This window comes from Plecotus auritus, assembly GCF_963455305.1.
Source record: "Plecotus auritus genome assembly, chromosome: 6".
NCBI classification, from domain to species: Eukaryota; Metazoa; Chordata; class Mammalia; order Chiroptera; family Vespertilionidae; genus Plecotus; species Plecotus auritus.
In genome coordinates this window covers 178,242,538-178,263,563 of record NC_137773.1, presented here as the reverse complement: position 1 = coordinate 178,263,563, position 21,026 = coordinate 178,242,538, and the positions used below count along the sequence as shown (strand labels likewise).

General features: G+C 55.7%; 1 protein-coding gene across 4 annotated transcripts; it reads right to left on the bottom strand.

Moving 5' to 3' along the window:
- Nucleotides 1-316: 316 nt before the first annotated feature.
- CDC25A (cell division cycle 25A) lies at nucleotides 317-20,574 on the bottom strand. Of its 4 annotated transcripts, XR_013960950.1 has the most exons (16): nucleotides 19,980-20,574; nucleotides 18,980-19,053; nucleotides 16,972-17,014; nucleotides 15,891-15,927; nucleotides 15,355-15,456; nucleotides 13,480-13,590; nucleotides 10,527-10,661; nucleotides 10,104-10,178; nucleotides 8,091-8,264; nucleotides 6,428-6,526; nucleotides 5,899-5,961; nucleotides 5,705-5,803; nucleotides 4,914-5,044; nucleotides 2,415-2,483; nucleotides 2,218-2,329; nucleotides 1,414-1,998 (listed from the first exon to the last, which is right to left on the bottom strand). XR_013960950.1 is itself a non-coding variant. In XM_080675355.1 (15 exons), the coding sequence occupies exons 1-15, from the start codon at nucleotides 20,150-20,152 to the stop codon at nucleotides 1,858-1,860; spliced, it is 1,569 nt and encodes a 522-aa protein (XP_080531481.1). In that variant the 5' UTR covers nucleotides 20,153-20,574; the 3' UTR covers nucleotides 317-1,857. The 4 variants fall into 4 exon arrangements, 3 of the variants coding, with proteins under 3 accessions (XP_080531481.1, XP_080531483.1, XP_080531482.1); XM_080675355.1 differs by lacking the exon at nucleotides 2,415-2,483 and having other exon boundaries at nucleotides 317-1,998; XM_080675357.1 differs by lacking the exon at nucleotides 2,415-2,483 and having other exon boundaries at nucleotides 317-1,998; nucleotides 2,250-2,329.
- Between the last annotated feature and the right edge of the window lie 452 nt (nucleotides 20,575-21,026).

Genomic DNA, 21,026 nt, shown 5'->3' with positions numbered 1-21,026 from the left:
ATTCTCATGCATCAGGCCTCTGGCCAACAACAAAAGGTCAAAACCCTCTTCTGTAAGCCCTTTGGCTGCTGCTTCCTCCACAGGTACGGGTTTCGTGGGGAGCGCCTGCGGTCAGCTGCCCTGTCCCTGTTCGTCAGGCCATGCAACCTCAACCTGTTTGTTTTTGGACTCGGGGCCTAACTGGAGCAGAGCCCTGTGGCCTCGAGGAAGGTGGCTGTCCAGCCACTGGTTTAGTCCCGTGGAGTCCCCGAAACTTAAAGGCAAATAATTCCCTTTGAACCGATTAGGCAAAAAAACCACGAAGCCGAGCGTGGGTTCAAGATTGGTTTTACTTTAGAGCCTGTGATGGCTGGTTAGCGGTGCTGGCCACGCCGTACAACCTGAAGGCCACCACCTCCGCCCAGGCACTCAACCAACAGAATCCCCAGAACAAGACCAGAGACCAAGTGGAGGTCTCCCCTCCTGCTCCCCACTTTTCTAACAAGATTGTTTTACAGTCAAACACAACTCAAACCCAGAACACACCAGCCACCCCAGCACCACTGGTTCCCTCCCCCCCACAGGCAGCCGAGGCAGAGGGGTGACTCGTGTAGAAGAAACCTGGCTGCACCCTGAGGGAGGAGGTGAGGGGCTGGCGTCTGAGGGCGGGCACCAGCAGGAGCCGAACGGGCCTGTCCAGAACCGTCAGCCGGCCCAGCTCCGAGGACGGGCGTGTTCCTTGGAGACCCCCATTCCATGGGGCTGGATGAGGAGGCAGCTGGCGATGCGGCCCATCACTCACTCCCTGCCCCTCAGGAAAACATGATAAACTCCGAGTTCCACCTTCCACCCCACCATACCGCCTGAGAAACATTCCAGTCATCGCACGCCGGCACCCACGCCCTCCTCAATGCCAGGGCTCCAGCCCGCTGCCACCCTCGGGGGGCCCACTAACACTGATTTGATATTCCTTGACTCATAAAATGACTCTTTTTAGAAAGTTCAAAGCTACCCGAGTGCCAGAAGGAAGACACTCAGTATCCACCCCGCCCCGTCCCAGAGCCCCCCTCCCTGCCCCCCACTTTGGGGTACTTTTGCTACCATGTTCCACACGAACCAGGGGTGCCGGTGGAGGCTGCCTGAAGTGCTTTCCTGATCGACGCCCAGACCAGGCAACGTCCCGGGAGCTGGGGCAAGGGCAGGGCCACCCCCAAGGAGATCTGTGGCCCGCGAGGTAGGTCCGGCGGGTTAGCGTACGCCCCGTGGCCAAGGCTGAGTCCAGTGCCCGCTCCCACCGCATCTCAGTCTTTGGCTTTAAATAGCAGCAGCCCAGGACCGCAGTGCCTCCTGGTGACAGAGTGAGTTCCGGCCCGCACTCACCGCTGCCTCTCCTTCCCCTCCTTTCCTTTCTTAATTAGAAGCAGAGGTAGTCTTGGGATGATAAATGGCAGTATTGTGACTTAAAGAAGCAGTTCAGTACGTCTCCAGGAGTTAAGAGTAACAATAAAGTGATTGATGAGGCTGAATAAATTAAGACGTGGGTATCCCTTCCCAGCTGCCTTTGGAGTTGGGCCAGCAGCTTCCGTGGTCTTACTTCTCCCCACTCCCCTCCCCCTCCCCTCCCCTCCTGAGGGGTCCAGGCCCAGTAAGGTCCCGGTGCTCCTCCAGCTGTGGGACCAAGAGGCAGAGCTGGGCCTGTGACAGCCCGGGAGACGGTCCTGACGCAGGGACAGAGAAGGCGCAGCCAGCAGGGTGCTCTGGCTCCATCCTCGGGAGTGTGGAAGGTACGGAGGAAGCCCGGGCCTCGCTCCCAACAGCCCTCGCTGGCTCCTTCGCTCGTTTCTCTGCAGCGAAGACGGAGCAGGCGCCGGCCGCCACTCAGAGCTTCTTGAGGCGGCTGTACATCTCTCTCTTGCTCTTTTCCCCGGCCCAGGTCCGGCTCTTGGTGCGGAACTTCTTCAGGTCTTCTCTGAAGTCCTCGTGGTGCATGGGCCGGTAGCTGGGGGGCTCGCAGTGAGACTAGGGCACAGGGCGGGCGAGGTCAGGGAACATCTGCCCCTCTCCTAACCCTGCTCCCTCCCCCCCGGGGGCTGCGAGACTGAGCGCCAATGCAGCTGGCCAGTGGGTTCTAGGACCCCTCTTGCGCCAGGCAAATCCCCAGACCCCGGCAAACCGGCCCTGACCCCCGGGCAGATCCCACCGCCCCGCCGGCCAGGGGCCGCCCTGCGCCCAGCTCACCTGGCACTTCAGGAAGAACTCCTTGTAGCCGCCCTTGAGGATGTACAGCTCCGGGTAGTGGAGTTTGGGGTACTCGTTGCTGAGCCGGTCTCTCTCTCTCACGTAGCGGCACCTGCAAAGGAGAAGGCGCAGGTCAGCGCCTCCAGCAGAGAACGGGAGCCGCTCCCTGGCAAAGCAGGCGGGGCCGCAGCACTCACCAGTGCCGAGCGCGATCCTGGCCTCCGTGTGGGAGCTCCGAGTGTCACAGCCAGTGCCACTGCTTCACACTGGAAGGCAGACACGTCTTCCCACTTCCTTTCTCCGAGTGACACAGCCCAGCACGCCCAGCCTCGCCTCGCGCCTCGGCCACTGGCCTCCACCTCCCCTCCCCTCCCCTCCGCCACTGCGGCCCCCTCGCTGCTGCCCCAACAGCCGGGAGCCCCGCCTCTGCTCTTCTTGTTCCCAGAAGCACTTCCTAAGGATGGCACAGTTCACACATTTATGATGCTGACTGGTCCCTGACTATCCTGAAACGCGGGCTCCTTAAAGGCAGGGGCTGTCCTGTCGCTGCTACCTCCCACACGTGAACAGCACCGGAGAGGGAACAGCAAGGACCTGCAGTGCAGAACCCCGCTCGGAGGAGCGTCAGGTCTGCTAACTGCCATCGCTGTGGGTGACCCTGGTTTTGTGTGCTGCACGGCAAAGCCCCCCACCCCCCCCCCCCCAGGAGACAGCTGCTGACAGACTTAGGAAGACGGTCACACCTGCCAAGTTCTTGTGGTTGTGTGAGTGGTTCTGTGTGTGCAAATGCATGGACATGTTAGCAGCTGACGAGATCAGGTGAACCTCGGGCAGGAATACCCTTTGGGGCTTTGCAATGGTCCGAGATAAAAAGGTGGCCAAGACCATGGCGCTACAAGTCTCCCGGAACCTCCTCGCCGAGCTGCACGCCCTGCCACCACCGCTCATCTGTCAGCCCTTGTCATCCTGTCTCCCTACTGGGGCGCCCTGCAGCGGGTCCCGTCAGACCTGCTCACTGCCACCGTGCACCTGGCCCGTCCCAGTCCTCTGGAAGGGACATGGACGATGGCTGGGCAGCTGCCTGCCCCTCCCCCACCTTTCAACAGCAGCACCTCGGGCCGTTCCAGCACAGCCCTGCTCCGTTAGCGAGTGCGGAGAATGCTGTGAGCGTCCGATATTACTTCAAACCTCAAGTGAATGTTGCTCTATTGTAACCACACTTTCACCTATTTTGGCATGAAAGATGCTTTGGTAACAACAGGGCCTTAGACACCAAAGCCCCAACGGAAGTGTGTGCTAATGAGGGGGATGTGTGGGGCATTTCGCCCCTCCCCCTAATGTGGCAATAATGTGCGAGCATACAGCCCACTCCTTCGTAAGCACGGACTGGACAAGAGTTTCAAGCAGCCAAAACCGGTTTGGCTCAGTGGATAGAGCGTTGGCCTGCGGACTCAAGGGTCCCAGGTTCGATTCCGGTCAAGGGCATGTAACTTGGTTGCGGGCACATCCCCAGTGGGAGGTGTGCAGGAGGCAGCTGATCGATGTTTCTCTCTCATCGATGTTTCTGACTATCTGTCCCTCTTCCTTCCTCTCTGTAAAAAATCAATAAAATATATTAAAAAAAAAAAAAAAAAAAAGAGTTTCAAGCAGCACATCCAGTTCCGAGGGAGGACGCCCCGCTTTCCTGGCATGTGAACCCAGAGCCACCACACTGCACCTCAGGGTGGAAGGAAGGACAGCGGGGACACAGGAAGGCGGGGGTCGACCTCCATGTGAAGGAAGCTGAGCAGTGAGCCACACCTCAAGTGACAGGGACTCTCAGGAGTGGGGTGCCGGCAGCGGCCAGGCCCCGGGGAGATGCAGGGGCACCTCCAGCATCAGAGGCAGCGGGACCGGAGAAGCCCCTGGAGAAGCCCCTGCACCGGACGGCCAGGCCACGCCCACTCGCTCCGCACCAGGAAGCTGCTCGTGGCATCAAATGGCTGCTGAGCGGGGAAGCATTCCAGAGAACACCTACCACACGGGCAGGGGCTCTGTGCTCTCACCTCACAGAACCCCTAGCCCCGGGGTCGGCAAACTGCGGCTCGTGAGCCACATGCGGCTCTTTGGCCCCTGGAGTGCGGCTCTTCCACAAAATACCACGGCCTGGGCGAGTCTATGTTGAAGAAGTGGCGTTAGAAGAAGTTTAAGTTTAAAAAATGTGGCTCTCAAAAAAAAAAAATAATAATAAAATAAAATAAAATAAAAAATAAATAAATAAAAAATGTGGCTCTCTTGCCCTAACTGGTGTCGCTCAGTGGATAGAGCGTCGGCCTGCAAATTGAAAGGTCCCAGGTTCGATTCCGGTCAAGGGCATGTACCTTGGTTGCGGGCACATCCCCAGTGGGAGATGTGCAGGAGGCAGCTGATCGATGTTTCTCTCTCATCGGTGTTTCTAACTCTCTATCCCTCTCTCTTCCTCTCTGTAAAAAAAAAAATCAATAAAATATATTAAAAAAAAAAAAAAAAAAAAAGTGGCTCTCCAAAGAAATTTCAGTCATACTGTTGGTATGTGGCTCTGTGGACGAATGAGTTTGCCGACCGCTGCCCTAGCCCCATGCCAGGGTGCCCGCCAAGGCCTGGACATGACCTGGGGCCGGCACTCGGGCTGCGGCGAGCACACGCCACCACGCCCGGGGCGGCCCGGGCGGACTTACATGCGCGGGCCCCGCTCGGAGGAGAACTCGCAGTGGAACACCACGATGACGCGCTTGCCGTCGGCGGGGCAGATGGGCTTCTTGAGCAGGAAGTCCTCCACCTCGTCCTCCATGTGCAGGTTCACCGCGCCCTGCGGAGACACAGGCTCAGCACCGCCGCACACGGCGTGCCGACCCCACACGCAGGCTCTCACACGGGCCTCCATGTGCAGGTTCACCGCGCCCTGCGGAGACACAGGCTCAGCACCGCCTCACACGGCGCGCCGACTCCACACGCAGGCTCTCACACGGGCCTCCCTGTGCTACGACTGCGCGTGCTTCCCGAGCGCTGCGTGAATTTGGGGACTTTCCAAAGCCACCGACAGTGACAAACACGAACAGCGTTTTTAAAGCACCCGCACCACATTTCAACACCGTTTTATTGGTTAAAAGACTGAAGTGCACAAGCAGTCACTTTCTTTCCAGGAAAGTGTGTCCCCATACCCCTTCCCACCAGGTGGCCTAACAGCCCTGTGCCAGGCCCGGGGTCTGCAGGCCTGGCTCCGAGAGCAGTGGGCACCGCCCGAACGTGCCGTGCGGGTGACGGAGCGCCTGCTGCACGAGGTGGCAGCCGTGCAGACCAGAACAGCCTGTGAGCACCCGGGAGGCAAGTGCCTTTTCCACAGCAGCCTCTCAATTCTGCACCAGCCTGTGAGCTCACAAGCAGCCAGGGGTCCCCACAGATGCTGCCAAGGGCCCCTTTTATGCCTCCCACGACAGCAGGGCTCACCCCCAGCCTCAGGAACCCTTACCTTGATGTGGCCGCCCTCATATTCGTAGGGGTACCGGCAGTCAATGATAACAAACTCTTTAATGAGGTTGGCAAACTTGCCATTCAAAACAGATGCCATCTGTGGAGGGAAAGGCCAGGAGAATCAGCGTTGGCTGCTGGAAATAACGAGAACCAAACAGTTCACGCGAGGCAGGTTCCAAAAGCATGACTTACAATTTCTGGAGAGATGTACTTTAGATCCTGATGCTTCCCAGCGACCGTGTGGAAGAGATAACCCTTCAAGAGAGAGAGACACTCAGCACACGTTCACGCTGCGCACCTGCCTGGAAGAGGCAGCTTTAAAACACTACCTCGCCCGGCCAGTGTGGAGCGGTGGCCATGGCTCGATTCCTGGTCAGGGCACATGTCCAGGTGAGAATTTCCGTTTTAATCCTGGACCTTTTAAAAACCTTTTGACACAGATCTGTGGTGAGGCTAGAGTTCTGCTTGCTTACACTTTTCCGCATTTCTGTCTATAATAAGCAGCACAGCCCCGAGAGCCTGCCCTGGGGTTGGAGAACGGCTCCTGCTTAGACTCTGATCAGCACCAGTGAGGTCTACCGTCCCAGAGACCTTTAACAATTTCAAGCTGTGTCCCCTTGGGGACACCCCAGGAGCCACCTCAGAGAGGGAGGAAGGTGCAGGGGGGAGGCGGGGGGGTAACCCCATCCACCCTGCATCATAGCTAGAGGCTTGCCATTACCTTGGAGAAGTCTCCTATGAGGTCCCGTGGGTCATTATCCAAAATATTCTCAATGGTGCCTTTTGGGGGAGATGCCAAGGCTGGAGACAGATGTAGAATCTGTAACAAATCAAAGGTGGGAAGTGAGGCCAGGGTTTTAAACAGGACTTCTGAGAACACTCCCCGGAACATGTCACAAGGAGACTGGAATGTTCATGTTCATACTTAGCAAATGAAGGTTTTTCGTATTTGACTGAATCTGGAGTGAAAAAAGAAGGCCCACTAACTAGGTCTATTTTTTTCAGCGTCTAACTGAATTTCCCCGAAACTACGTTTTCCTTGCCCCTCCCCCAAGCAGGAATAAAAGTAAGGTTGGGTCTAGATAAGAGGCCTCTCAACCAACTGCAACGTACAGACCTTCTTTAGATCCAGATTTGAAAGACAAAGGCAATTTGTTGACATGTATACAACACAAAGTTTCATAAACGTTCGTGCCCTTTAACCTGGAATTCCGCTTTCAATTAGAAAAAACAAACTTCAGTAAAGAGAGTAATTATGAAATACAGGCATCGGCCTAGATGTTCCCATGCCTGCGATAGAGCCTTTCAGACGACGGCTACTGAGTCAAACCTTTTCACGCTCCAGAAAACACAGGCTCTTCCCCAGCTTACTGTCTAACGCTAATATCAAAACCTGTAGGACAGTGCAATGCAGGGAAGTTGTACACACAAAAGCAATTGGGAGTAAGCCAAACATGACGTTTCAGGAAGAAAAATGGCTTTAAAACCAGGAAATCTATGAAGCCGACATATATAAACGGCCGCTGAAAATGGAGTGCTCCCAGCTGGGATGCAATCCCGTCCCCAAGGCTTAGCTCACGGAGGAAACAGTGAGGGACGCAGGGTGCAGAGGCCTCACTGCCCGGGGAGCCAGGACTCTGGAGACAGGTCACTCGTCCAAAGGCGTGGCTGGCGGTCAGAAGAAAGGATGAGCCCTCGTCAGTTTGACTGGGGACAGACTGTCAGCCCGCAGACTGAAGGGTCCTGGGTTTGATTCCGGTCAAGGTTACCTCAGTTGCAGGTTCGATCCCCGGCCCGGCCAGGGAGCCTGCGGGAGGCAACCATCGATGTGTCTCTCCCTCTCCCGTCCACCCTCTTTAAAATCAAGGAAAAGTGCCCCGGGCGAGGATTGACAGCAGCTTAGAGCTGTGCCTTTGCCGAGCTGTAAGGAAGTGGCCCAATCTCCCCTCCACTGGATGGTGTCAGTGGAGGCCAGCAGGGAGGTCAATCCCACCCCTGCCCAGCAGAATGAGGCTTCTCCACCCCCCACACCATGCCCAGAGGCCGAGCTGGGGCAGTGACTTCAACCTGAACGTCCATCCCACCTTCCCCGCACTGTCAGAGGAGACCTGCCAAAACACCCAAAATACACAGATGCAACTGAAAAATCACTTGTCAGAGCAAGTACCAGGAAACCTCCACTTGAATAGGAAAGGCAACCAACAGCAGCCAGCACCATGATGGATGCTGGAAGCGTCTGAGAAAGACTTTAAAGCAGCGGCACCCGAACGCGTCAGGAGGCGATTACGAACACTCCAGCGGGTGAGAAGCAGGCAGGCCTCAGCAGAGAGCCCAGCGGGAGCCTCAGGACCGAAGGACAGCGTCGCGCTCCCTGCAGCACCCACCTCCCCGGGCCTCTCCGGACTGGCCGCCGCCCCGGGCCTGGCCCTGAGCACACTCTTCCTCCGCTTCGTGTTTCCAGGTGGGGACGGCTCTCGGGATCGGTCTGGTCTTTTCAGCACGGAGCGCAGGGCGGGGCTGCCCGTGGGAGTGGAGTCAAACAGCTGGCATCGGTTGCCCTTTGGGAAAACACATAAACCCCATTATCCACAGGCCCTGCTCCCAGCACCTCACGCTCCACAGCTGTCCTGACTCAGCTCCAGGTGGGACACCTAGAAGGAAAACAGAACCCCTGAGACAAAACAGAGATAAGCCGTGTTCCAGACGCTGGGCCGATTGTGCTAATGTGGAAAAGCCTGGACACAACGCCCAGGAGCTCTGGCTGCTGCTCAGTGGTTAGAGCCCCGGCCTGCACACCAGAGCGTCTCAGGTTCGATCCCTGCTGCTGGCTGGGACGCTGGCTGGGACGGGTGCGGGAGGCAACCAATCACTGTGTCTCTCACATCAATATTTCGCTCTTTCTCCCTCTCCGCCCTCCTTTCCACTAAGTCAATGGAAACGTATCTTCCCTCCCTGGATGAGGGTTAAAAAAAAAAAAAGGTCCCAGAGACCCCAGGACAGAAGACAGCGGCGGCCCCGAGAGCTGAGTGCCCGAGGGGCCGGCTCCTCTGCGCTCCTGGGGAAAAGCTGCTCTGAGGCTGACCAGGGCCACCGCCCGTGAACACGGCTCCGCAGGGCCACCCCTCCACTCCCACCCGCACCCACAGCTGGTGCTGAGGGCCATGCATCACTGTCGCTGGGCGGAACCTCAGCCGATACTTGGTCCCCGTCTCCAGCACTCCTTCCTGGATGACCGCCAGCCTCCCCTCCCCACCGTGAGGCGCCCTGACTCTCCATGCCTCAGCTCATCTTCCCGCTCAACACGAACAGCCCTGCCAGCTCCTGCAGGCCAGCCCCTCGCTCTGCTAAGCCTTGTGGCTCCGCACCAGCTGCTCTTTTTCTGCAGGAGGAACAGCCTCACTCCTCTTCCAATGCAGCCCTGTCCCAACCCGTCACCCGTCAGCCCACCCCATCGCTCATGGCTGAGTGTCCGTAGTGTCCTGGCTGTGCTCCCGTCTTCCCACGTTCCGTGGACAGGAAAGCACGTGGCAGTCCAGCAGGCCCTCCCTCCTAATGAAACAGGGCAAGGCTGCATCATCTCTGCTGGACCAGGGCTCTCCGAGGAGGAGGAGCTGTGGCTGCGGCTCACGGCTGGGGGAGGGGGTGTGGATGGTGTCTGTGCTGGAGTCTTTCTATTCTTGCTGCTGACAAGTTACTCACTCAGAAAGCTTTCAATTAAAATCCAAGCCAGCCAAAACCGGTTTGGCTCAGTGGATAGAGCGTCAGCCTGCGGACTGAAGGGTCCCGGGTTCGATTCCGGTCAAGGGCATGTAGCTTGGTTGCGGGCACATCCCCAGTGGGAGGTGTGCAGGAGGCAGCTGATCGATGTTTCTCTCTCATCGATGTTTCTGACTATCTATCACTCTTCCTTCCTCTCTGTAAAAAATCAATAAAATATATTTAAAAAAAAAAAAAAATCCAAGCCAATACCATCTTATGTCGTTTAAGAACAACTGATTTCTTAAGTGCGATTTAGCAGATATTTTCCAGATAACATCCAGTATCTTAGTTCACACGGAGTTCAGAGGTCAGGGTTGTACAGAAAGGGTATTAGCTGACCAAGAATGGTTGGGATGAAGGAGAAATTATAAAACAAGAACTGTAAGCACACACATTACTGATACTCCTCACACATTAATGAGGACAAACAACGTGAAGGGAGGTAAAAGGCAGAGCGCATTAACACGAGAAAAGACTAGTGACCAGTCAAGGGCCAGAGACCCCAAAACAGATCTCAAATGAAGCGATTTTTGATTCCTGTGGTGCTGTGAGCAGAAGGGTTAACTTCCTGTTTGCTCCAGTCCAGCTGTCAGAAGCCCAACGACTCAGGGCCCCTCAGACCCACCAGAATCACTCACCATGTTTGTGGTTCTTCTCATGACAAGGGGAGCCGTCCAGAGACTTGCCATGCAGGAGGAGGTTTCTTCATCGTTCTAAAGAGAGAGAACGTGTGACCAAGGGCCGCAGAGATGAGCACTGGTTTCAATGCTCGTGTGACTTTGCCTACATACCATCTACTGTTCTTTTCCCCACTCCCCGACATTTTACAGTGAGAAGAGGATCACATTTTAGAGTTCAGTCATCTGAACACAGCGCCCCCCATCCATGCAGGAGGAGGTACGGAATTTAATCTGGAAGGACATTTCAAATCCTCACCAAATAAACAAAACATCAGCTCATTCAAGCCCTGGGGAATCGCTGGACCTTTTCCCCCACCATACTCTTTCACACGAGTTCTCCCGGGGTAGTTAGTGGAACGGACAGGAAAACACACACAGTACCTTCAGATTCTCTCCATCAAGAAGGTCCATGAAGCCATCATCTTCGTCAGACAGAGTGGCAGTCACGGGTGACTGGGGCATGAAGAGAGGAATGAAGGTCCCTGGCTCGCTGTTCTCTCTTTCGTTGGAGGAAAGCTACAAGACAGAAGTCATGCCTGTTAGTAAGCGATCAGCTCTGATCTCCTCGGATGGGTCATTAGTTATGAGAAAAACACAGTATATATATTTAAGTAAAATTTTAGCACTACTCATCAAAGGAATATGAACCCCAGGTTATAAATCTGATGTCACCCTAGCTGGTTTGGCTCAGTGGATAGAGCATCGATCGGCCTATGGACTGAAGGGTCCCGGGTTCAGTTCCTGTCAAGGCACATGCCTGGGTGGCGGGCTCCATCCCTAGTAGGGGGCGTGCAGGAGACAGCTGACCAATGATTCTCTCTCATCACTGTTTCTCTCTCTCCCTTCGTCTCTGAAATCAATAAAAATATATTTGAAAAAATAACGATTCGATGTCCACATACAGTACTAAGTGGTGTGAGGCCAAGTAGCCTCCACAAAGAACCCTTCCCCGAAGCAATTCCCGACAGCAGGGCCCAGGGATAGGCTTTGGGGAGGACAAGGCTCATCAGCGCTGTAACCAGTGAACAGAGCACCGTGAGGGCTGTGACCAGATGACAACCGGCCGGAATGAGGAAGGCGAGAAGGTGCCGTCTCACCAAGACCAAGTGGCCCGGCAAAGGCTTCGGTAAGGCCAGTCCCACAGAGGAGTCTTATCCTCACTGCACGTTCCCAGTTAAGGCTCCAGCACTCTAAGGCGAGCCTCCCTTTTACTTAACCAACCAGGAGAGCAATGCGTACGCAGGTTAAAGGTCACAGGGCTCACTCGGTCCCCACCACCCCTCCCTAGGAAAGAGACCTCTTGGAGTGAACACGGGGCATCTCATAGGCAACCCGTGTATTAGACACAGGAAATTTAAGCCGCTCTGCAAGCACTGCGGACACTTTACTTCTCTTCTACGTGCTTTCCAAAGCCAGGGAAGTAGCTCAGACATGTTTTCCTCCGCGGGAACAAGGCGGTCCCCACATCAGCCCTACAAGTATCGTTAAGATCCACATCCCTTTGGGGCATGCGATCCTCCAGTGGCCCCGGGCAGATCACTCCCAGCATCCTCTGCAGCAGCCTGCTGTCCTGGCCCTCGCTTTGCTTCTCAACATAAACCAGTCCTGGCGCTCTCTGGTCGCCCACACTGAGCACCCCGGGCACACTGCAGGGCCTCACCCAGCAGAACGCAGGGTAGGTACCGACCACGGACAACACCCTTTGATGCTCACATTGGGTGTAACACCAGTTACAGGTGCACCTGAGCACCCCGGGCACACTGCAGGGTCTCACCCAGCAGAACGCAGGGTAGGAACCGACCACGGACAACACCCTTTGATGCTCACATTGGGTGTAACACCAGTTTTTGCAACCTAGGTTCCTGACTCCCCAGGTGCAGATGTGCTACAGAAAACGGCACACAAATCTCTGGACAGATCCTCTTCCTCCACGATTCCTCCACCATCCGAGGAGACAGCCGTGCTCGCAGACTAAAAGGGTACACAGCAAACACCCTCCAACACGAGCAAAACCCACCCCGTGAGATTAGCACTGCCTGTCCTTGTGCTTACACCGCAGTGGCTGCAATTAGGGGCAGCCAGGTGGTCACAGGAAATGCTGGCTTCAAACACGCACGCACACGCATGCACGCACACGAAGCATGTTCAGTTTGGATACCCAGCTCTCAAAGGGTTACCGTGTCCCTTGGCAAATCACCTAACGCCCTGACCACTCTCCCAATGCGTACCACGGCAGGCCAGCTACTTCCCAGACTGGTGAGATGAAGGTGAGAAGAGGCCCTTCTCCCTCAGCGGGCGCCATGCCTTTCCCTCCCCTTCGGTCCCCCCAGCACGTTCCCTTTCTCCCGCCTAAGCTCCAGGGGCCCTTCTGCTCTGTACCTTGTCTCCTGAGCCTCCGCAGCCCAACGGGCTCGCTTCTACCACCTCTAACTTTCAAGTAAACTTTCTCTTATAATTTGGAAAAACAAACAGACAAAACATAAAAGTGCTCTGCGCTGCCCTGGCCCGTGTGGCACAGTTGAGAGATGACCGGTTCGATTCCCAGTCAGGGCACATGTCCGGGTTGTGGGCTTGATCCCCAGGAAGGGGCGTGAAGGAGGCAGCCAGTCAATGTTTCTCTCCCCCGCCCCGCCCCTTCCTCTCTCTCAGATCAATAAAAACATGTTTAAAAACGCTTTGTGCTAGTGCCAGACACAGCAATACTGGCTGAACACATTCCTGAGACCACAAGCCAGTGTGGAGAGCTGTATTCTCAGAAGCACGTTCCCAGCAAAACCCGGAAACTAAATGTGATCATCTGTCCACGTCCGGCCTCTCGTCCACAGCAGTCAGACCACCAGGCGAAAACCTCGGAAGTGATGGCAGTTTCTGTCTGGCAAACAAGTGCCCCTGGGGCCGGCGGCCCCTCCCTATCCAGCAGCCCAGAGACAGGGGTTTCCCGAAACCCACAACTCACCCAGCCAGAAGCTCAGGTCTCCCCCCAAACAGCAGTCAGTGCCTCTTCGCACCAGGATGCCCGGGGAAAGAGCAGGTTTTACGTGAGACGTGTAACCCCCCACAGACAGAATGACCCAGGAAGCCTGCACATTATCTTCCCAGAACTGACCAGGTCCAATAGCCTTTGCTCAAGTCCAATATTTCAAACAGACCACCTCTCACTCAGCTTTCTGCCTGTCTCCTCTCCAGACACAGTGAAAACACCAAAAAATGTGGCCACCTAGTTTCCAAAGACAAGGTCCGAGTAAAGACAAGAGCTGCTGCAGTGTCTTCCATTCCGGGTTAAGGTGCTTGAATTCTCTTCCCGTGGGAAACGTCCCTGAGCCAGAGCACGTACCATCCGGGCTGGGGCAGAGCTCTGCCTCTGGGTGAAGAGATCTTTACCCTCCTCACGTCGCAGGCAGCCACGAGATGCGGGTCTTATTGGCTTCTTAAACTCAAAGGCTTCCTGCAAGACAGTACAGTCGAGACATCTTCCACGGTCTATGGCACCAGCGCTAGGGCCTCCGCTAGACCTCAGGCGAGACGGACAAGGGAGTGGGCCCTGGTCACTTCTGTAAAAGCCTCCAAACTAAGGACTGTCACATTTCCGATCTAACTCCAACACTGGGTCTGTGTAGCTAAGAATTTCAAAGGCTGTCGACAGCTGACTTCTAACACAGCGTTGCTTTTCTCACCAGGCTGAATTTCCTAACAAGCACGTCACTGCCAAGTCCACAAAACACTGACTTATAAGCTAGTCAACCATTTTTAAAATCTAAAGCCAAGTCAACATGCCTGTACATGGAGCCAAAGCTCTTCACTGCACATCTGTTTGAGAGCTTTACATTTCCCACCTTCTTCCTCCCGAGATAATTTTTTCCCCTGCGTAAAATTACTGCATTCCAGCCCTGGACAGAGTGGCTCAGTCAGTTGACCATCGATTCCCAGTTGGGGCACATACCCAGGTTGGGGGCTTGATCCCCAGTAGGGAGCATGCAGGGGGCAGCTGAACCATGTTTCTCTCTCTAAAATCAATAAAAACGCATTTAAATATAAAATTATTGTATTCCGTACTAAAAGCAATGGGGGGGGGGAAACCAAACGACAAATCTCACAAAATGCTGCGGGAAGGAAGTCGGAAGTGGTAGAACACACACGGTGTGGTTCCGTTTACTGCACATCTGAAAGCACTCATAACCCTTTCCTAACGTGCCCACTTAACAGCTTGTTCCCGCGCTCAGGGCAGTGACAGCTAACACCAGAGGCCTCGGGTGCCAGCACTGGACCAAGTGCTGTCTGTGCATCAGCTCACCAACCATCAACTACAACCCGATTGTCCCCCTTCGATTGGACGAGACCTTACAGGCTGTGATGTGCCTGAAATCTGGCTTCACAGCCAGCCAGGACAACACTAACCTATGCTGTTTCCCTTCTAGAACGAGGCTCCAAGCAGGCCACCCTGGGAGAAGCCAAGGCTGGGAGGGAGAGGGGGACCCGGACACCAGGCCTGGTCCAGGTCTGCGCCTGGTCCAGGTAGAAGCCACTCCGAGGCTGCAGCCTGGCAGGCACTGAAGGCAGGAACTCATTCTCTTCCCGATCTCTCACAAGCTGGCCAAGGCATCACGGGAGAGCTCGTGAAAGCCGTAGGTCTCCCACTGAGTCTGTAAGGTTGTAAGGAGGACGGACTGGCAGTTTAGCGGGGAGAGGAGAAGGGGAGAGGAGATGGGGAAATACAGCTAGAAGCCTGGACTTCTGGACGGCAAGCACAGCTCAGCCTCTGAGCTGCCGTTCCAGTGACTGAAACTCCCTGGACTCGCCCGCTCTCTTCTTTCAAACGCTGTCAGGTCGCTCTTCCTAAGGCGACCGCCAGCCCAGGCCGGGATCAGCACACGCGGAGGAAAGGAAGGCCTGGGCAGACCCTCCCAGATAAGCTCTTCACGGATGTAACACTCCTAAGAGCTCCCGGCAGAGCAATGCCTGCTTTCCTGAACCATCGGAAGGCCCTCTGTGTCATCGCACCGAGTTCCCACAACAGCCCCACGGGACCCTGCTGTTCCTACGCACAAAGACAAAACCTACGGGAAGAAAGAACGCGCACGGCAGGATGCAAGCCCCGTTTCTGCCGCCCAAGCCCGCCGGGCCTTCTCCCGGGAAGCAGCCCAGCCCGTCCCGAAGCCGCTGCCCGTGGGCTCTGCTTCTGCTCCACCTCAGTCCCCGGAGCGGCACTCACGTTTTCCTTATTCTCCTCCGGGTCCACCAGCTGAAAGGCACCGCGGTCCAGGGAATCTGAATGGCTCCTCTTCAGAGCTGGGCTACATCCCAAAAGCTTCGGCTGCCCAAGTGGAAGAGGGAGTGAGGTACGTACGTGAAAAGGCAACGGCAGCTCAGCTCTCAAAGGACAGGACAAGGGAGCTGCGTGGGGCACCCACCCTCACTGCAGTAACGTGGCCAGAACCTGAGTTCCCTCTACGTGGCTTTACGTGTGCTCCCCGAAGGTCCACAGCCCTCGGCAGGCATTTAGGTTTGACAAATCACCCTTTCCCAGTAACATCGTTTGCACAAGAAGAACCCCTCCCGATTCCATAAAGCTCTGATAATGAGAGGTGGAGGGAAAAGAGGCAGATGTGAAGTAGCTTTTAGGAATGTCTGAACGCTTTTGAAACTAAGGAAAAGGGACTTCATGGTCTAAATTCACATCTACGATTAAGAGCATGGGGGGGAGGAAACAGGTATCAGTTATAGAAATATACTAGAGGACTAACTTACGGGCAGGGAATTTATCCTCCTCATGGAATTTTCAAGACTGCAATGAAACCAGAAGGTAAATCATGAGAATAAAGTAAAGAGGCAGGCATATCAGGACTGTGGACAGAAGGGTCCTGGGTCCGATTCTGGTCAAAGGCACATGCCCAGGATACAGGCTCGATCCCCAATGTGGGGCGTGCAGGAGGCAGCTGGTCAGTGGTTCTCTCTCATCACTGATGTTTCTCTCTCTCTGAAATCAATAAAAAATATTTAAATAAAAAACCAGACTGTTGCCCTAACCGGTTTGGCTCAGTGGATAGAGCGTCGGCCTGCGGACTCAAGGGTCCCAGGTTCGATTCCAGTCAAGGGCATGTACCTTGGTTGCAGGCACATATCCGGTGGGGAGTGTGCAGGAGGCAGCTGATCGATGTTTCTCTCTCATCGATGTTTCTGGCTCTCTATCCCTCTCCCTTCCTCTCTGTAAAAAATCAATAAAATATATTTTAAAAAAAAAACAAAAACAGACTGTTGCCCTGGCCCGGTGGCTCAGTTGGTTGGAGCGTCGTCCCATACCCCAAAAAGGTCAAGGGCTGGGTTCCCGGTCAGGGCACATACCTAGGCCGTGGTCTGCATTTCCGGGATTGGGCACATACAGGAAGCAACCGACAGATGCTTCTCTGTCACATCCATGTTTCTCTCTCTCTTCCCCTCCTTTCCTCTCTATGGACATATCCTTGGGTGACAACTTATTGATTATTTATTTATGTATTTTAGAGAGAGAGGTTTGTTGTTCCACTTATTTATGCATTCATTGGTTGCTTCACCATGACCCGGGATTGAACCCAGCAACCTTGGTGTATTGGGAAAATGCTCTAACCAACTGAGCTATCCCCACCAGGGCATTGGGTGAGGATTTAAAAAATAACAGTAGTAATAATAATAATAATAATAATAATAATAATAATGGTAAGATACCAGACTGTTCATAGGATCCAGGAGGAGTCTTACTAGGGACAGCTAAATCCAGAGCATGACCAATTTCATCAAAACATTAAGGGAAGTTTTTTCTAAGCACTAACATTTAAAAGCAGTGAATACATACTTTTCTTTACTGTCCAAGGGCCCAGGAGAGTCCAGACAGAAGCCTGTGGGAGATAAAAAATGTATCTTTTAGGAACGAGTACACAAAATACCATTTGTCATTAAAATAAGACTCCCTAGCCCTAACTGGTTTGGCTCAGTGGATAGAGCGTCAGCCTACGGACTGAAAGGTCCCAGGTTCGATTCCAGTCAAGGGCATGTACCTTGGTTGTGGGCACATCCCCAGTGGGGGGTGTGCAGGAGGCAGCTGGTTGATGTTTCTCTCTCATCGATGTTTCTAACTATCTCTCTCCCTTCCTCTCTGTAAAAAAATCAATAAAACATATCTTTAAAAAAAATAAAAGTAAGACTCCCTAGTACTGTTTTAGACCAGTCCACAAAGACGGCCTGGACTTTATGCCAAAAATAAAATCGAGTCTTTTTTTTTTTTTTAATTTCTTTATTGACTAAGGAATTACATGTGTCCTTATTCCCCCATTACCCCCCACCTCCCATTCATGCCCCCACCCCTCTGTTGTCTGTGTCCATTGGTTAGGCTTACATGCATGCATTTAAGTCCTTTGGTTGATCTCTCCCCCTTACCCCCACCGTCCCCTACCTTCCCTGAGGTTTGATGGTCTGATCGATGTTTCTCTGTCTCTGGATCTATTTTTGTTCATCAGGTTATGTTGTTCATTATTTTCCACAAATGAGTGAGATCATGTGATATCTTTCTCTGCCTGGCTTATTTCACTTAGCATAATGCTCTCCATCCCCATCCACGCTGTTGCAAATGGTAAGAACTCCTTTTTTACTGCAGCGTAGTATTCCATTGTGTAGATGTACCACAGATTTTTTAATCCACTCTCTGCTGATGGGCACTTAGGCTGTTTCTAAATCTTATAGCTATGGTGAATGGTGCTGCTATGAACATAGGGGTGCATATATCCTTTCTGATTCCTGTTTCTAGTTTCTAGAAGTGCGATCACTGGGCCAAATGCGAGTTCCATTTTTAGTTTTTTGTCGGGTCTTTATACTAGTATGATTGTCAGAAACTTCACATTTTCATGGTATATCTACTAGTCCCCCTGGCCTATTTGCAAATACCATCAAGGAAGATGGGATTTGAGGAGGGCATGAATTAGCCCGAACCCTCTCATCACTTTGTGGTTATTTGGAAAGTTACCCAGTAACTTTCTGGGAGTTCCAACCCCTGGAGAGAATATTCCAGCACCAATGTTCTGGCATAGTTTTTTTTGTTTTTTTTTTTAAATATATTTTAATTGATTTTAGAGAGGAATGGAAAGGGAGATAGAAACATCCACGATGGGAGAGAATCATTCATCGGCTGCCTCCTGCACCCCCCCTACTGGGGATCGAGCCCACAACCCGGGCACACGCCCTGACCCGGAATCGAACCGTGACCTCCTGGTTCATAGGTCAACGCTCAACCGCTGAGCTACACCGGCTGGGCCTGGCATAGTTTTGATTTCAAATACCTTATCTTGTCAGATCGTTATGCATAACTCGGGGGTTCGGGAAGCACAGCCATGGCATGTGACAAAGTCAGGCACTTACTGCCTTCAACAAGTCACCACCCAGGGAGGTGCCCACCTCCTCAGAGGCAGCAGGTGGGACCACTGCCCTGCACGGCCCGGATCAGCAGCCTGCCTAGCAGCCTTTCCTCTCTCTACGTGTGTCCTGGGGTGCGGATTCATTGATTATTTATTTACGTATCTACTTCAGAGAGCCAGAGGTGGGTTTGTGGTTCCCCTTCCCTAGGCATCCATCGGTTGCTGGGTCGGATCCCGGGTCAGGGGGAAGCAACCACTGAACGCACGGACAAGCGGACGGCGCCCAGCAACCGTGGCGGATCCCAGGGACCCGCCAGGCAGCTGGGTGCCGGCGCCTGACTGGTGTTCTCCCTTGCCACCGCGCCGTGCAGGCCGCTGCCAGGTGGAAGCGCAGGTTCCAGCGAGGCCGCTCCCCACACAAGCGGCACAGGATGAACGGGCCGCAAGGACGAGTACCTGAATCTGTTGACTCGGAGGAGCCCATTCTCTGAAGACTGCTGTTCTTCGCCTCCGCCGGCTGCTCGCCCGCACTGAAACCAAGAGGAAAATCTGTGTGTCTCTCGGCCACAGCTGCGGGTTACCTCCAGAGCGGCCACGAGGGCCTTAGCAGCCTCACACCGCAGAGCTCAGGGACAGGAAGGATGAGGAAGGGGCCGGTGCAGGACAGGAGGACCAGGATGAATGTGGAGTGCTTCCGGCAGTGAGAGCTGTGTTGTGGGCAAACACAGAGCTAGGAGCAGCCGTGAAACGCACAGGAAAACAAACCTGCAGGACACGTGCTTCCTTAGGAAGCGCCACGTCCCAGGTCGCAGGGAAAGCAGCTCCGTGCAAACACCGTGGGATCCTTTTTTAAATTTATTTTTTCCTCCGAGAAGCCCAGAGAACTGAGTACAGGAAGTTGAGTATAAAGGCCTGGCTCTCCGCACGCATGCGGGTGGACATCAGGGATGTGCAGGGGGCGAGGGACCCCCCGCCAGGGTTTTGCACAAAACCCCGAGAGAGAGAAAACGCCACGTTCCTTTGTTGAGAAGGAACGAAGCTCACAGGAACGGAGGATCCTGCCAGATGGTGCGGCCAAGGGTGCAAGTGGGGCCTCGGAGGGCCTGTCTTTGCCCAGGGGGGGGTCCTGGCGTGGGGGGGGGGTCCCCAAACAGCCTCCTGGGACCAGGACGGAAGCGGGCAAGGCAGGGCAATCCGAAAGGCCAGAGCAGCGAAGGTCGGGGGGCGGGGGGGGGGCAGGCCGCCCCCACACCCTGCCGGGCCTGGCTCAGGGCTGACGGCGGCCCGGGAGGGTCCGAACGGCCTCTCCCGCCCAGCATTCCGCCTGGGGGGGAAGGGTGCACATGGCGAGCCCCCGCCAGGCAGGGCCGCCCCCGGACGGCGACAGGTCTGGCCCTTCCTGCGGCCCGATCACCCCGAGAGCCGCCTGGGAGCCCCCCCGCCCGCCCCTCCTCACCTGCCCAGTCCCTGCAGCTGGTCCATGGTGGCCGTCAGGTTGGTGACAGGCGACAGGCCCCCGGCGGCCGGCTCGCCGCTGAAAAGCGCCTTCACGACGGGCGGCGGCCCGGGAGGGGGGCTGCAGGCGAAGAGCAGGCGGCGGCGGTGCGGGGGCTCCGGGCCCAGTTCCATGGCCGCGCCCGGCCGCCCAGGGAGGGACTCCGGCTCCCTCTGCCTCCGCGGCGCCCGTCCGCCCCGCCGGCACTGGCCTGGGCCGCGCGCCCCGCCGTCGGTGCCCTCGGCTCAAACACAAACACGACCCCGCGGTTCAGGGACGCGGCTGCCGCGGAAGAAGCGGCGCGGACGGGCGGGCGGGCGGGTGTCCGGCCCCAGCAGGCGCCACCCCCACGCACGGGTGCTTCCCGCTCACCCCGCGAGGCCGGCGGGCGGGCGGGCGCCGGCAACCTGAAGGTTAAATCCAAACAAACGCGGCGGGGGCCGGCGAGGGAGAGCGGCCTGAGCGGAGAGGCCTCCGCCCGGGCCCACCCCTGCCTTCGCTTCGTCCTCAGCCCCTCGCCCGCCCGGACCTCGGAGCGACCTGCCGCCTGCCTCCTCGCTCGTGGACTGTCGCGGCGCTCAGCCCTTTCGCGCTAATAGCTGCTCCCTAGGACCCGCCTCCGCCCCGCCCCGCCCCCTTTCCTAGTTGGCGCCAAACGGAGCCCACCAATCAGTGAGCAGCCCTGCCCCCTGGCTCCCGACTGGCAGCCGGGCTGAACCACGGAGAGGGGGCAAAGGACGCAGCTCGCGGGACCCAGCGAGGTCACGTGCTCGCCGAAAGGGGCGGGGCCTCGGGGAGACCCGAGCGGATCCGAACGGGAGCGAGCTCCGAGGTCAATGAAAAGTCCCAGCAGCACCTTGCGAGGCGCCGTCGGGACGGAATGGCCGCTCTTTTGGCCCGTTGCATGCTGGGGAGCGTAGTTCTCAGCCCGCGCGGCCGTCCGGTTGCTACCTGCCCGGCTTGGGCTGCAGAGGCTTCGCCCCGGGGCTCGGCACCCCACCCCCTGAG

What these genes read in the sequence shown, in the direction of transcription:
- CDC25A (XM_080675357.1), bottom strand. Translation starts at nt 20,152, where the DNA reads ATGGAACTGGGCCCGGAGCCCCCGCACCGCCGCCGCCTGCTCTTCGCC. An exon ending in CAGCTGCAGGGACTGGGCAG is followed by an intron (nt 19,054 to 19,979) that starts GTGAGGAGGGGC and finishes TCTTGGTTTCAG; the next exon opens with TGCGGGCGAGCAGCCGGCGG. An exon ending in GGAGGATAAATTCCCTGCCC is followed by an intron (nt 15,457 to 15,890) that starts GTAAGTTAGTCC and finishes CCACTTGGGCAG; the next exon opens with CCGAAGCTTTTGGGATGTAG.